At 61.8% G+C, this 12,539-nt stretch overlaps 1 protein-coding gene across 1 annotated transcript in view; it reads left to right on the top strand.

Moving 5' to 3' along the window:
- Positions 1–12,539, top strand: part of SPTBN4 (spectrin beta, non-erythrocytic 4) — a 58,017-nt gene that overhangs the window by 21,363 nt on the left and 24,115 nt on the right. Inside the window, exons 13-17 of the mRNA XM_078850285.1 lie at positions 1,745–1,895; positions 2,666–3,536; positions 4,021–4,158; positions 7,916–8,672; positions 11,782–11,984. Coding sequence (XP_078706411.1) covers positions 1,745–1,895; positions 2,666–3,536; positions 4,021–4,158; positions 7,916–8,672; positions 11,782–11,984 — 2,120 coding nt within the window. The remainder of the gene's footprint in view (positions 1–1,744; positions 1,896–2,665; positions 3,537–4,020; positions 4,159–7,915; positions 8,673–11,781; positions 11,985–12,539) is intronic.

Below are 12,539 nucleotides of genomic sequence, written 5' to 3'. Positions count from 1 at the left end.
CGCCGGGGCCCCGATCCCAGCCTGTGTCTGTGCAGCGCCCGGCGCGCCGGGGCCCCGATCCCAGCCTGTGTCTGTGCAGCGCCCGGCGCGCCGGGGCCCCGATCCCAGCCTGTGTCTGTGCAGCGCCCGGCGCGCCGGGGCCCCGATCCCAGCCTGTGTCTGTGCAGCGCCCGGCGCGCCGGGGCCCCGATCCCAGCCTGTGTCTGTGCAGCGCCCGGCGCGCCGGGGCCCCGATCCCAGCCTGTGTCTGTGCAGCGCCCGGCGCGCCGGGGCCCCGATCCCAGCCTGTGTCTGTGCAGCGCCCGGCGCGCCGGGGCCCCGATCCCAGCCTGTGTCTGTGCAGCGCCCGGCGCGCCGGGGCCCCGATCCCAGCCTGTGTCTGTGCAGCGCCCGGCGCGCCGGGGCCCCGATCCCAGCCTGTGTCTGTACAGCGCCCGGCGCGACGGGGCCCCGATCTCACCCTGTGTCTGTACAGCGCCCGGCGCGACGGGGCCCCGATCCCAGCCTGTGTCTGTACAGCGCCCGGCGCGCCGGGGCCCCGATCCCAGCCTGTGTCTGTACAGCGCCCGGCGCGACGGGGCCCCGATCCCAGCCTGTGTCTGTACAGCGCCCGGCGCGACGGGCCCCGATCTCGGTTGGAGCCTCTGGGTGTGGCACTTGAGCCCCCACTTCAGGGAGGCTAGCTCCCCGGCTCCTCCCCTTCCACCCAAGCCTCTCCCCTGCTAGGGTTGCCATCTTTCTAATCGCACAAAACCGAACACCCCTGCCCCACCCCTTCTCCGAGGCCCTGCCCCCACTTGCTCCATCCCCCACCCTCGCTCACTTTCACTGGGCTGGGGCAGGTTGTGGGGTGCGGGCTCTGGGGTGGGGCCAGGGATGAGGGGTTTGGGGTGCAGGATGGGGCTCAGGGCTGGGGCCGTGGTTGGTCGTGAGGGGGGTTGCAGGGAGTGGGATCCGGGAGGGAATTTGGGTGCAGGAGGGGACTCCGGGCTGGGGTGTGGAAGGGAGTTCGGGGTCCCAGCAGCGCTTACTGCAGCTCCCAGGAAGTGGCTGCCAGGTCCTTGCAGCCGCCCGGCGTATGGGAGCTGCAGAGCCGGCACTGGGGGCGGGGGCCGCACGCAGTGCCCCCCTGGCTGCCCATGGGCCTAGGGGCTGCAGGGACCTGGCGGCCGGAGCCAGGGCAGGCGGGGAACCTGCCTTAGCCCTGGAGCCGCTGACCGGACTATTACCAGCGGTGCTGACCGGAGCCTCCAGGATCCCTTTTCGACCGGATGCCTGGCAACCCGAACCCTTGTCTTGCTGCTTCGGCCCCCGCCCACCAGAGCCCCGAGCCCCCCGTGGCCAGAGGAGCCCCGGCCCGCCCACCTCAGCTGCCCTGAGCCCCGGCCCCGCCAGATGACCTGCCCTAGCCACGCCAGCCACCCTGAGCCCCGACCCACCTGCTGCTAGTCCCAGGCCACTGGCCGGCCTGACCCCTGGCCACCAGCCCGAGCACTGACCTGACCCCCGGGCCGCTGGCCAGCCCGAGTTACCCCTGGCTGCTGGCCGGCCAGAGTCCCACCATCAGGCCCCTGGAAGAAGAGAATCGTGCCAGGCCAGTAACTTCCTGTGGGCGTTACGATAGGGCCTCGGGGCCCCGTGGTGCCAGGTGCTGTACGTAACAGAGAGGCCGCCCCGCCTGGGGTCGCTCGCGACTGGACGCCCGCCCAGCGGTGACGGCTTCGCCCGCCCTTGGTCCCGCCAGGCCCCGCTGCTGTCGAGGGAGGTGGGGAAGCACCTGCTGGAGGTGGAGGACCTGCTGCAGAAGCACGGCCTGCTGGAGGCCGACGTGGCGGCCCAGAGCGAGCGGGTGCAGGCTCTCAACCAGGCCGCCCTGAAGTTCTGCGAGCTGGAGGGTAAGCGCGGGCTGCGGCAGGGTCCCCTGACCCCTGCGGTGGGGCCGCCTGGCGGCGGGGCCGGGCCGCGCTTTGCGCCGGTCCGAACGGCAGCTTATCCCAGCCACTGGTCCCCTCGCCAGCGGTGCCCGGTGCCCGGACCTCGCTCAGGAGCGGAGCGTGGCTCCTGTAGCCGGCTGGGACATCTCCTAGCCCGCGCCCTCTGCAGAGAACGTGCAGGCCCAGGTGGGCTGAGATGGAGGTGGGGGGCCTGGGAGCCAGGACTCCTGGGTTCTCTGGGTCTCTAGCCAACAGGCCAGGCCCGGGGACTGAGTGCCCAAGGCACCGTGGGAGAGAGTCCTGTGCAAAGCCATGGGCACCCGGCTCCTGAACAAGATCTGGGGGCAGGCAGACAATTTTCAGAACAGACGAGGGCTGTACTGGGGAGGGGAGTTAGGTCTAGTGGGTTAGAGCAGGGGGGGCTGGGAGCCAGGACTCCTGGGTTCTATTGCATCTCTGGGAGGGCAGTCAGACTGAGTGGTTAGAGCAGGGGGCTGGGAGCCAGGACTCCTGGGTTCCAGCCCAGCTCTGGGAGGGCAGTCAGACTGAGTGGTTAGAGCAGGGGGCTGGGAGCCAGGACTCCTGGGTTCCAGCCCAGCTCTGGGAGGGCAGTCAGACTGAGTGGTTAGAGCAGGGGGCCGGGAGCCAGGACCCTGGTGGCGCAGCTCTTCCACAGCAGCAATCAGTGGCTAAGAGCAGGGCCCGTCGTCTCTCCTGTTCCCCTGCCCCAGGTTACCAGCCCTGCGACCCCCAGATCATCCGTAACCGCGTGACCCACGTGCAGACGTGCCTGGAGGAGCTGCGCCAGCAGGCGGCCCAGCGGCGCACGGAGCTGGAGGCCTCCCGCCACCTGTGGGCCTTCTTCCAGGAGCTGGAGGAGGCGGAGGCCTGGGTGCGGGAGAAGGAGCAGATCCTGGCCTCCAAGCCGTGCGGCAGGGACCTGAGCAGCGTCCTGCAGCTGAGCGGGCAGCACAAGCTGATGCTGGGGGAGCTGGGTGGGCGCCGGGCCCTGCTGCACCAGGCCGTGGAGAAGGGGGAGCAGCTGCTGGCCACCCAGCGCCCCGGCACGGCCCAGCTGGAGGAGAAGCTGCGGGAGGTGCAGCAGGGCTGGAAGAGGCTGGAGGAGGTGACGGGGACGCACCAGCAGAAGCTGCAGGAGGCCTTGAGCTTCTACCGGTTCAGCGCAGAGACGGACGACCTGCTGGCCTGGCTGCGGGACAGCTACCGCCTGGCCTCCAGCGACGACTTCGGGCACGACGAGTGCTCCAGCCGGGCGCTGCTCCGCAAGCAGGCGGCCGCGGCCCAGGAGCTGGAGCGGCACCGGGCGCCCGTCCTGGCCCTGCGCGCCCAGCTGGCCCGCCTGGCCGCCCCGCACCGCCAGCTGCTGGGCGCGCAGATCCGCGTCGTGGAGGTGGAGCAGCTCTACGGGGAGGTGGCCGAGGTGGCCGTGCTGCGGCACCAGTGGCTGCAGGACGCCCTGGCCGTGCACTGCATGTTCGGCGAGGTCCGCGCCTGCGAGGGCTGGCTGGACGAGAAGGAGCAATGGCTCTCCGGCATGCACGCGCCCCAGGAGCTGGAGGACGTGGAAGTGGTGAAGCACAGGTCTGGCTCGCGGGTCTGTTCCCTGCTGGGGCCTAGAGCCGGGGGGCTGGGGGCCAGGACGCCTGGGTTCCATTCCCAGCTCTGGGAGGAAAGGCTGGGGGCCAGGACGCCTGGGTTCCATTCCCAGCTCTGGGAGGAAAGGCTGGGGGCCAGGACGCCTGGGTTCCATTCCCAGCTCTGGGAGGAAAGGCTGGGGGCCAGGACGCCTGGGTTCCATTTCTAGTTTTGGGGGGATGAGGGGTCTAGTGGTTAGAGCCGGGGGGTGGGGGGGAGCTGGGGCTGGGAACCAGGGCTCCTGGGTTCTATCCCAACTCTGGGAGAGGAGTGGGGCCTAGTGGCTAGAGCAGGGGGCTGGGAGCCAGGACGCCTGGGTTCCATTCCCAGCTCTGGGAGGAGGGGGAAAGGGTGGGGAGCCAGGACGCCGGGGTTCTGAATGCCCTGTACGATTCTGTTCTATCCACGAGCCCCTGTGCGCCTTGGGCAGGTTTGAGAGCCTGGACCAGGAGATGAGCAGCGTGATGGGGCGCATCCTGGACGTGAACGAGACGGTGCAGCAGCTGGTGGAGGGCGGCCACCCCAGCGCGTCCGAGGTGCAGTCCTGTCGGGACCACCTGAACAGCAGGTACGTGGGGCCGGGGCAGCCTGCGCTCTGCGGGCCTTGGGGGAGGCTTCGGAAGGGGGGCCTCAGGATCAGAGGCGGGGCTGGGTTCAATTCCCAGCTCTCTGGGTCTCCACGTTGTTATACAGACAAAACTGCACAGGATCGTTTCAGGGGACAAGACAAGATGTCACGTTTATTAGAATAACACAATGTAAATACACACACACAATGTACACACACTGTTCTGCAGCTGCTAGATAGTTACCAGTCCTGAATGTAGCTCGAGTTGGTGGCTTGTGGCGGCGAACTGGCCAGGAAAGCCGGGCTCAAGGAAGGGCTGGGTCTCTGCTGCGCATGCACCGATGCCCTTCCATGTTGGCAGCAGAATTAATAATTTTATTAAGATAATGTTGAAGTAAAAAGAAAACGGCCCAGAGTTTAGGCATAGAAGTTTCTGGTTATCAGGGAATAAGGTACAGATTATCAAGGGGTGCGAAATTCGGTTTAGGAGCGGATGGCATAAGGAATACATAATCTGCCATCTCCCCGATTGGGGGTGAAAGTTTAACGGGTCAAAGTACAGACATTGAGCGATGGGGGTATGTTGTCCATGTAATGGCTATGTTCAGGTGTGGAGTATAATGAGCGGATACGATGATGAGGATGGATCTACCCTCATTTGGTGGGATTTAATGTTCAGTGAGTTTATGGTTCCAGTTCATATGGTATTACCCTCCAAAGTCGTGAGGCAGCAGGGAGGGGGAGGGTTGACCTGGGAATGTGGCAGGGGAGTTTCAATGGGAGACCTGAGAGCCTGTCACCTGAGCCGGGAGGGGGAGGGGGAGGTGACACCTCTGCCCGGGAATGTGAACAGAGGCTGCAGGAGGGGGCCTGCTGGGGGGGGTTAGTTTGAGTTTGGGGCTGGGTGGAGGAACGCAGGGAACCCCAGGGCTGGGGTCTAAGCTCCCTGCTCCTCCAGAAGGACGTGATTGAGGGGTCCTGGTTGTACCCACAAGCTCTGTTTTGGACTGTGTCCCTGTTGTCCAATAAACCTTCTGTTTTACTGGCTGGCTGAGAGTCTCAGTGAATCCCAGGAAGAGGGGTGCAGGGCCTGGACTCCCCCACACTCCGGGACAGTCTTCCATCTCCCCCATCCTGTTTGTAGGCTTTAGTTTGAATCCAGACTCTACAGGTCTTGCTGTGTCAGGCTGCTCTGGGTCCGGAGTGAGTGATCACCCATCACTTGCAGACCTGACTTTCAGCCTGGGACCTGGCTTTGATGATTCTTCAATTGTACCTCTGTTCTTTTCTTTTGAGGGTGGACTCTTCTCGCTTTGTCAGGGCTGTTGTCTGCATCTTCAGCCCTTGGTGTTTACACTTTATTTTATCAGGACCGGCTGGGGCTGGAGGTTGAGTCCATCATCCATCCATCCCTCATTCCCGCATCGAAACTACACTCATCAGGTTCCAGCAGGGTTTAGCGAAAATGAAGTGAGCGTTGTACAGTGGAGTTTGGGTTACACCATGGCCACGTGTAAGGAACGGCAAACAGGGAGCAGACGTTCCCATGTTGAGGCCGTGCAAGTTTCAGTGATTTAAGCAGCAATTGGATTGAAAATGAAACTCAATTAGCCAGTTCTTGGGGTACCTGGTTTTATGAATGGATGTAGTTTCATTCATAAAACTTTACTTATGAAGTTCTGTTAATAAAGTGAACAATTAAAAACAATTTCATGGATCAGTTCTACGGCGTGTGTCCGGGCCGCGTCTGTAACACACGGCTAATGGCCCTGCCCATGCCCGGAGATCGACGGGCACCTGGCCTGGGGGCTTGGGGCTTGTCCGCTCTGTTCACTGGGTAACCCGCTGCCCAGTTCCCTGGCCCAGAGACCACAGGGTCGGTGGGTGGGAGCCAGGAGCGTGCCAAGGGCCCGTGTGCAGCATGGGCTAGACCTGGGAGTGCCAGGCAGCTGAGACGGGGTCTGTCCGTCTGCCCGGGGACATGGTGCTGCTTTGCGGGTGTATTGAACACCTCCAGCCGCCCTCCCGCCCACCCGCTCCTCCTCCCTGGCGCACGGCTGGCTCCGGCCGGCTCATTTTCCATGGGACTCAACAGGGCCATGTGTCTGGGTCCCAGCAGCATCGGGAACCGCTCCAACGGCTTTTCATGGGCCCCCTGAAGTGGGGCCTGCTTAGGGGTTCACACTGGCAGCTCTAGGGTCCCCGAGGGCGGGGGTAGGAGAGGAAATGCTGGCAGAACAGCTGTGATCACAGGGCCCTTCCAGTGCTTCACCACCCTCCTAGTGAAATAGCGTTTCCTACTGAGACCTCCCCCACTGCAACGTGGGACCATTGCTCCTCGGTGGCTTGGGCTCCATCGGGAGGCATCTCCTGAGGGGGCTGATTGGCAGAAATTGCTGAGCACTGAGAGTGGCACCCAGCATCCCTGGCATGTCGGCCCCGGCCCCTCGTGCTGGGCGCTGAACACGGAGGCTGCAGGAGTTGAGGTTGCTGGAAACGCAGAGCTGTGTCTCCTGCCGTTTGCCTGAGGCACGTGTAATGGTGCCCGCAGCCCCTGGCTGCCGTGCGGGGGTCCAGCTCTGGGCCCTCAACGCCACAGCCCCTTTGTCTGGGCGAATGGCCCCGGTCTGGTACCACAGAGGTGACTCGTAAGCCGCGCTCGGGACACAGCCACTAGAGGGAGACGGAGCCGTGCCGTGGCAAGGAACGCACACGCACCCACCCCCACCCCCTTTCCCGCACCCCCTGTCCAGGAAACCGCGGTCCGGATCTGAAGCCCGCTGAGATCAAGCCACGGAGCAGAGCGGGGCGAACATTCCTCGTCCCCAAACCGGGTTTTACATGAAAATTGGCTTTAAAAAAAAAATCCAAAACCCCCCAGAAAACATTTTGTCCAAACTTGTCTGTTTCAATGAAAAATGTTCTTGGAAAATGACCAAAGCAGTCGATTTTTTCCCGTTTTTATCCGCATTTGTTAACTGCCTCCGTCCTGTTCTCTCTGGCTTGGCATTTGACAATGACGCTGCACATTTACCAGCTTCCTGTCTACGGCCCCACCTCGGCTGTCGGCCTGGGCACTCCTGGGAGGCAGGCAGTACTATTACCCTGGCACAGCTGGGAAACTGAGGCACAGCACGACACAGGCCACTACACGCTTACATCGGTGTGACGAGCTCACTCGGGGGTGTAGGAAATCCACCCCCTTGAGCCAGGCGGTTATGCCAACCAAAGCCCCAGGCTGGCCAGCACTGTGTAGCTGGAAGGGCTTCTCCCGCGACCCAGCTCCTCTCTCGGGGAGGTGGATTAGCTCCACACCATGGCAAGACGGCCCAGCGGGAGCAAAGTGCCGAAACACTCTGAGCATCTGGGCCCCAGGGCTCCTAGAGCCGAGCAGGGAATTGCCGCGGGGTCTCCGAGGTCCCAGACGAAAGCCCTCACCACCGGGCCGGGCCGTCCTCCTTCCCCAGCCGGCTGCATCTCTGCCAGCCCCCAGCACGCAAAGCTCGTGGGTCAGGAGATTGGTCTGCGTATCAGGGGATGTATTGTTTTCAGATGAATTCCTGTTGGGGTTCGTTTGCTGCCTGGTGTTTTTAGCCTTTCCCAGCTTTTCTCCACAGCCGCCGGGGTTGAACCGGCCTTGGCTCCGGGGGGTGGTTTGGAAGGCGAGCCGAGCGCCTCCGGCGTGCGGGGAAGGGCCTGTGCCACATGGCCGTGCCCAAGCCGCTGATGGGCTTTTCTCTGTGTCTGGCGAGCCCAGGTGGAACCGGGTGGTGGAGCTGCTGGAGCAGAGGAAGGACCATCTCAGCTCCGTCCTGAGGATCCAGAACTACCTGCTGGAGTGCACCGAGATCAAGGCGCAGATCCGGGAGAAGCGCCGCGCCGTGGAGGCCAGCCAGTGCAGCACCGGCGACCTGGGTGGCGTCCTGGCCTTGCAGCGCAAGCTCTCCACCATGGAGGCTGCCCTGGTGGTGCTGGAACCCAAGCTCCTCGAGCTGCAGCAGGAGGGGGAAGCCTTGGCCACCTCCCACCCGGCCCATGCGCTGGCCGTCCTGCTGCACTTCGAGGAGATCAGCGAGGAGTGGGAGGCCTTGAAGAGCACCCTGCAGGGCTGCGAGGACTCGCTCTCCGTGGCCCGCCGGCTGCAGCAGTTCATCCAGGACCTGGACAACTTCCTGACCTGGCTGGTGAAGACTCAGGCAGCCGTGGCCTCGGAAGAACTTCCCAGCAACTTGGCGGGGGCGGAGCGGCTGCTGAGCCAGCATGTGGCCCTCAAGGAGGAGATTGACCGCTACGAGGAGGACTACACCACGATCCAGGAGGCCAGCGACCTGCTGGCCCTGGAAGAGGCCGACGTCCCCTGCCTCTCGCTCCAGCACTGGCTGCAGAAGCTGGACGTGGGCTGGAACAAGCTGCTGCAGATGTGGGAGAGCCGGCGGGTGGCACTGGTCCAGGCCCACGTCTTCCACCTGTTCCTGAGGGACGTGCAGCAGGCCGAGGCGTGTCTGTACAACCAGGTAACGGGGCGGGGCTGCTCGGCAGGGTGCGTCGCCGCGGGGCATTGCAGGGCGACGGCTAATCACCCATGGCTGATGCATTGCTATTGTCCAGGACGAACTGCTGGTTATATCTGTGAGCGATGGATGGCATTTGTTAAGTATCAGTGGCTCCTTATTAATGGAGATGACTGGCCAATGATTGCTAAATCCTGCAAGGTTATTAATATTTGGTAATTATTTGCTACGTATTAATTGCCATTGGCCAAGAATTAATTTGCAGTGATTGCAGTTAGCTAAGTTACTTACTGAGCTTTACTATTAATCAGTATTAAGTACTTGCTAATTATTAATTGATATCTCTTTGGCTAGTTATTACTTCATATCAGTTGCTCATGTATTGTCTTTGCAAACTATTCGTATTTGCTAAGAATGAATTGCTAATTACTGATTTTTGGTAATTGGCTATTTCTAAATATTGTTAATTTATTGATCTTTGCTAACTATTTGGTATCTAAGTATTCATTCCTAATAATTAAATGGTATTTGATAATTATTGGATTTTGCCATGCATTAACTGCTAATAATTTTTGCTATTTGATAATTATTAATTGGTATATGCTAGATATTGCTCACTATTCATTAGCATTTGGTAATTAGCAATACATTTATTAGCAAATTATCAAATACCAATGAGTAATTAATACTTAACAAATACTACTAGCTAGCTAATGGCATTACATAGAAAACAATACTGATCAAACTGTTGCCGGCACCCAGTGCCGAGAGGCTGAACAACAGCTTGAGTGGTTCGGTACCCGGTGTGCTACACCCAATAATCACAATGGGGTGGAGAAGCAGAAAAGTTTATTTGCAGCTGCAAAAAGGTACAGGGAGAATAAAATCTCAAATCCTGCACACAGAGCAGGAAGTTACACAGGCTTTTATACATCCTTTTCCCCAGCATACTTATCCAATAGCAAGCTGCCCCAAGTATCCATATAGCCAGCCAATCCAGTTCCCAGCTAGTTCCCTGATTCTCTGTATCATTTGTTAAACTATACATAAAGCTGCTTTATTCAGCATTGTTCTTCCATATCTGCCTTGTTTGGCCTTGCTTAGTTTCAGGCAGTCTGACTCTGCAACATACTGTTGCAGATTCTCAGCATAACGGCTGCGAGTGCCTCCAGGCGGGGGGGCCAAGGACACTTGGGCCTAGTACACAGAGCTGCTGCGAGTGTCTCCAGGCAGGAGGGGGGGCCAAGGACACCTGGGCCTAGTGCGAGGGGGCTTCATCGACACTCGTGGTCTTCCATCCCCTCGAGTTACCTAGTGGCCATGCCCCAGTGTTCCCAGTTACCTAGTGGCCATGCCCCAGTGTTCCCAACAAAACTGCTAGTTATTCCTAAATACGAATGGCTAATTCATTGCTGGTCACTATTTGGCGTCTGTTACGGCTGAGTCGCTCCCCGGGTTCCCAGCTGGGCTCTAAAGCCCGATTACGCGCACCCCGGCGCCGGAGAAAGGCCAGAAGCTGCATTAGCTGGGTTCGAGTGGATGATTTGTCGGCCGGTTGTTGAGCTGGGACACGGATCATCAAACCGGCCCCTTAGTGCACGAAATCTGAACAGGGTGGGCTCCTGCCCCAAGGGCCCTGTTCCCACCGCTCCCCACCACCCCCTTTCTTCCCAGCCCAGAGTATCCAGAACAGCAGGAAATGGAGCCCCAGGCTCTGCGGGGGGATTAGGAATAAACACTGGCTAAAATGGGGGCTCAACCTTGTCAGAGGAGCAACCGGCAGCCCAGAAACTGGGGAGTCAGGGCCTGTAGTGAGGACCCAGTTCAGGAAAGCACTTGTGAGTTATGGTGAGTATTATGGGAGCACCCAGAGGCTACAACCGAGATCAGGGCCCCGTCGCGCCGGGCGCTACCCAGACCCCAGCCAAGATCAGGGCCCCGTCGAGCTGGGTGCTCCCCAGACAGAGTGAGAGACCTGTGTTGTCCTAAAGGGCTTCCAGTCTAAATAGGCCAGGAGTGGGAGGGGAAACTGAGGCCCAGAGAGGGAAAGGACTTGCCCAAGGTCAGCCATCAGGGCAGTGGCGGAGCTGAGCACAGAACCCAGGTCTCCTGACTCCCCTGAAAGAAGCTGCACAACTCTGAGCCTGTGAGCAAGTCCCACTGACGGCCGGGGGGCTGCTAAGGGCTCTGTGTGTCCTGCATCCCCCAGCCGTCAGCCAGCTCCCAGCCTCCCAGGAGCGGGGGGGAAGAGGAGGCCCTAGCTGGAGCCAGTCGGGGGCAGTTATGTCAGTGCCCCGTGCCCTCGCCTCCCGCTCCAGGTGTCGCTCCGGGCAGGCCAGGCAGACGGTTACTGGGAGGAAGCTCTGCTCCGGGGTGGTTGCAGGGCCAGCTCCAACAGAGCTGGCTGCAGACAAGGCCAGGGGAATCCCTGCGGAGAGGGAGCTGCTCTTTCGGGGCAGCGCCTGGGGCTGAGGGCATCAGCTGGGACCTAGGCTCGGGGAATCGCGCGGGTCTCTGCGGGTTCCCCGTCTCTGGCCCCCCTGCGGTGCCCAGCATGAGGGGCTTGACCCAAAGCCCACAGGCTTGGAGCCAGGCCTGAGCCCAGGGGAGCGGCTCTGCTCCTCCGCTCAGGCTGGCAACGGGGGAGCTGGCATTTGCCGCGGCCTGCGTCCAACTGACGCCAACGCAGAGCGACGGCTGCCAGGCGCCTCTGAGCGCAGCTGCCTGGCAGTGGGGCCGCTGTGCGCATGGCCCCAAACATGGCGGAGAAGGAAAGACGGGGAGGGATTTTCTATCCCTGGCTCGGGGAGTGGGTGGGGACTAGTGGTTAGAGCAGGGGTCTGGGAGCCAGGACTCCTGGGTTCTACCCCCAGGTCTGGGAGGGGAGTGGGATCTAGTGGTTATACCGGGGAGAGGGGGATGCTGGGTGCCAGGACTCTCTTCCCAGCTTTATCCCATGACCTGCTGGGTGACCCCAGGCACGTGGCTTCCCCCTCTGTGCCTCAGTTTCCTCCCACTACGGGGGGCCGGTGGGGGGAGTGTGTGGTCGGGGGGAGGTTTGCAGGCTGCCCAAGCGCTGAGTGTTAACCCCTGCCCTCCCGCTCCCCCCCAGGAGTCCACCCTGGCCCACGCGGAGCTCCCCACCACGGTGGAGGCGGTGGAGAAGGCCATCAAGAAGCACAAGGATTTCGTAACCACCATGGAGCTGAGCATGCCGAGGACGACGCTGGCCCTGCAGGCCGGGGAGAGCCTGGTGCGCCAGGGCAGCCCCTACAGCGAGCGCGCCCAGGAGGAGATGGCAGAGCTCAGAGCCAAGTAGGCCCCACACAGCGCCTGGCACGTGCCCCTTCCCGGCCCGAGCCACCTGGCTGTCCCCTCCAGCTGGGCCGCGACTTCCCCAGGGGGCTGCTTCTGGGGGATTGCCCCCCCCGGGCCAAGTGCTGCTTAGCCACCCCGTGACCCCGCCGGGCCCAGGCTCCGGTCAGCCCCTGTCCCACCCACGCACCAGAGACCCGGGTTCAGTCCCCCACTGCACCACGGACTCCGCCGTGACCTCTCACAAGCTCCCTGAGGGGTTCGGGACCAGAGCCCCTCGAAATTGGTAGGGGTCAGGTACGAGTGCCCCTGGGCCCGAGTCTCTCCATGTCCCCCGGGCAATGGGCAGAACAGTGCCACGTGGGCAGAGGGAGGAGACGTCCCTTCGGGACTGGGAGGCGCCCAGAGGCTGCGGTGATGGGGGTACAGGTGCCCCGATGGACAGGAGCCGGTTCCTGCGTGTGGGGGGTGCTGGGGAACCCTGACGTCTGAGATGAAAGGCCCTGGGCTGCCAGTGAAGTGCTTCTCTCCCCTCCGTGCGGTGGGTCGGGTCGG

The sequence above is a fragment of the Lepidochelys kempii genome, chromosome 23 (assembly GCF_965140285.1).
Source record: "Lepidochelys kempii isolate rLepKem1 chromosome 23, rLepKem1.hap1, whole genome shotgun sequence".
Classification (NCBI taxonomy): Eukaryota; Metazoa; Chordata; order Testudines; family Cheloniidae; genus Lepidochelys; species Lepidochelys kempii.
The sequence above is the reverse complement of the archived record's forward strand: the minus strand, read 5'-3'. Positions and strand labels throughout refer to the sequence as shown.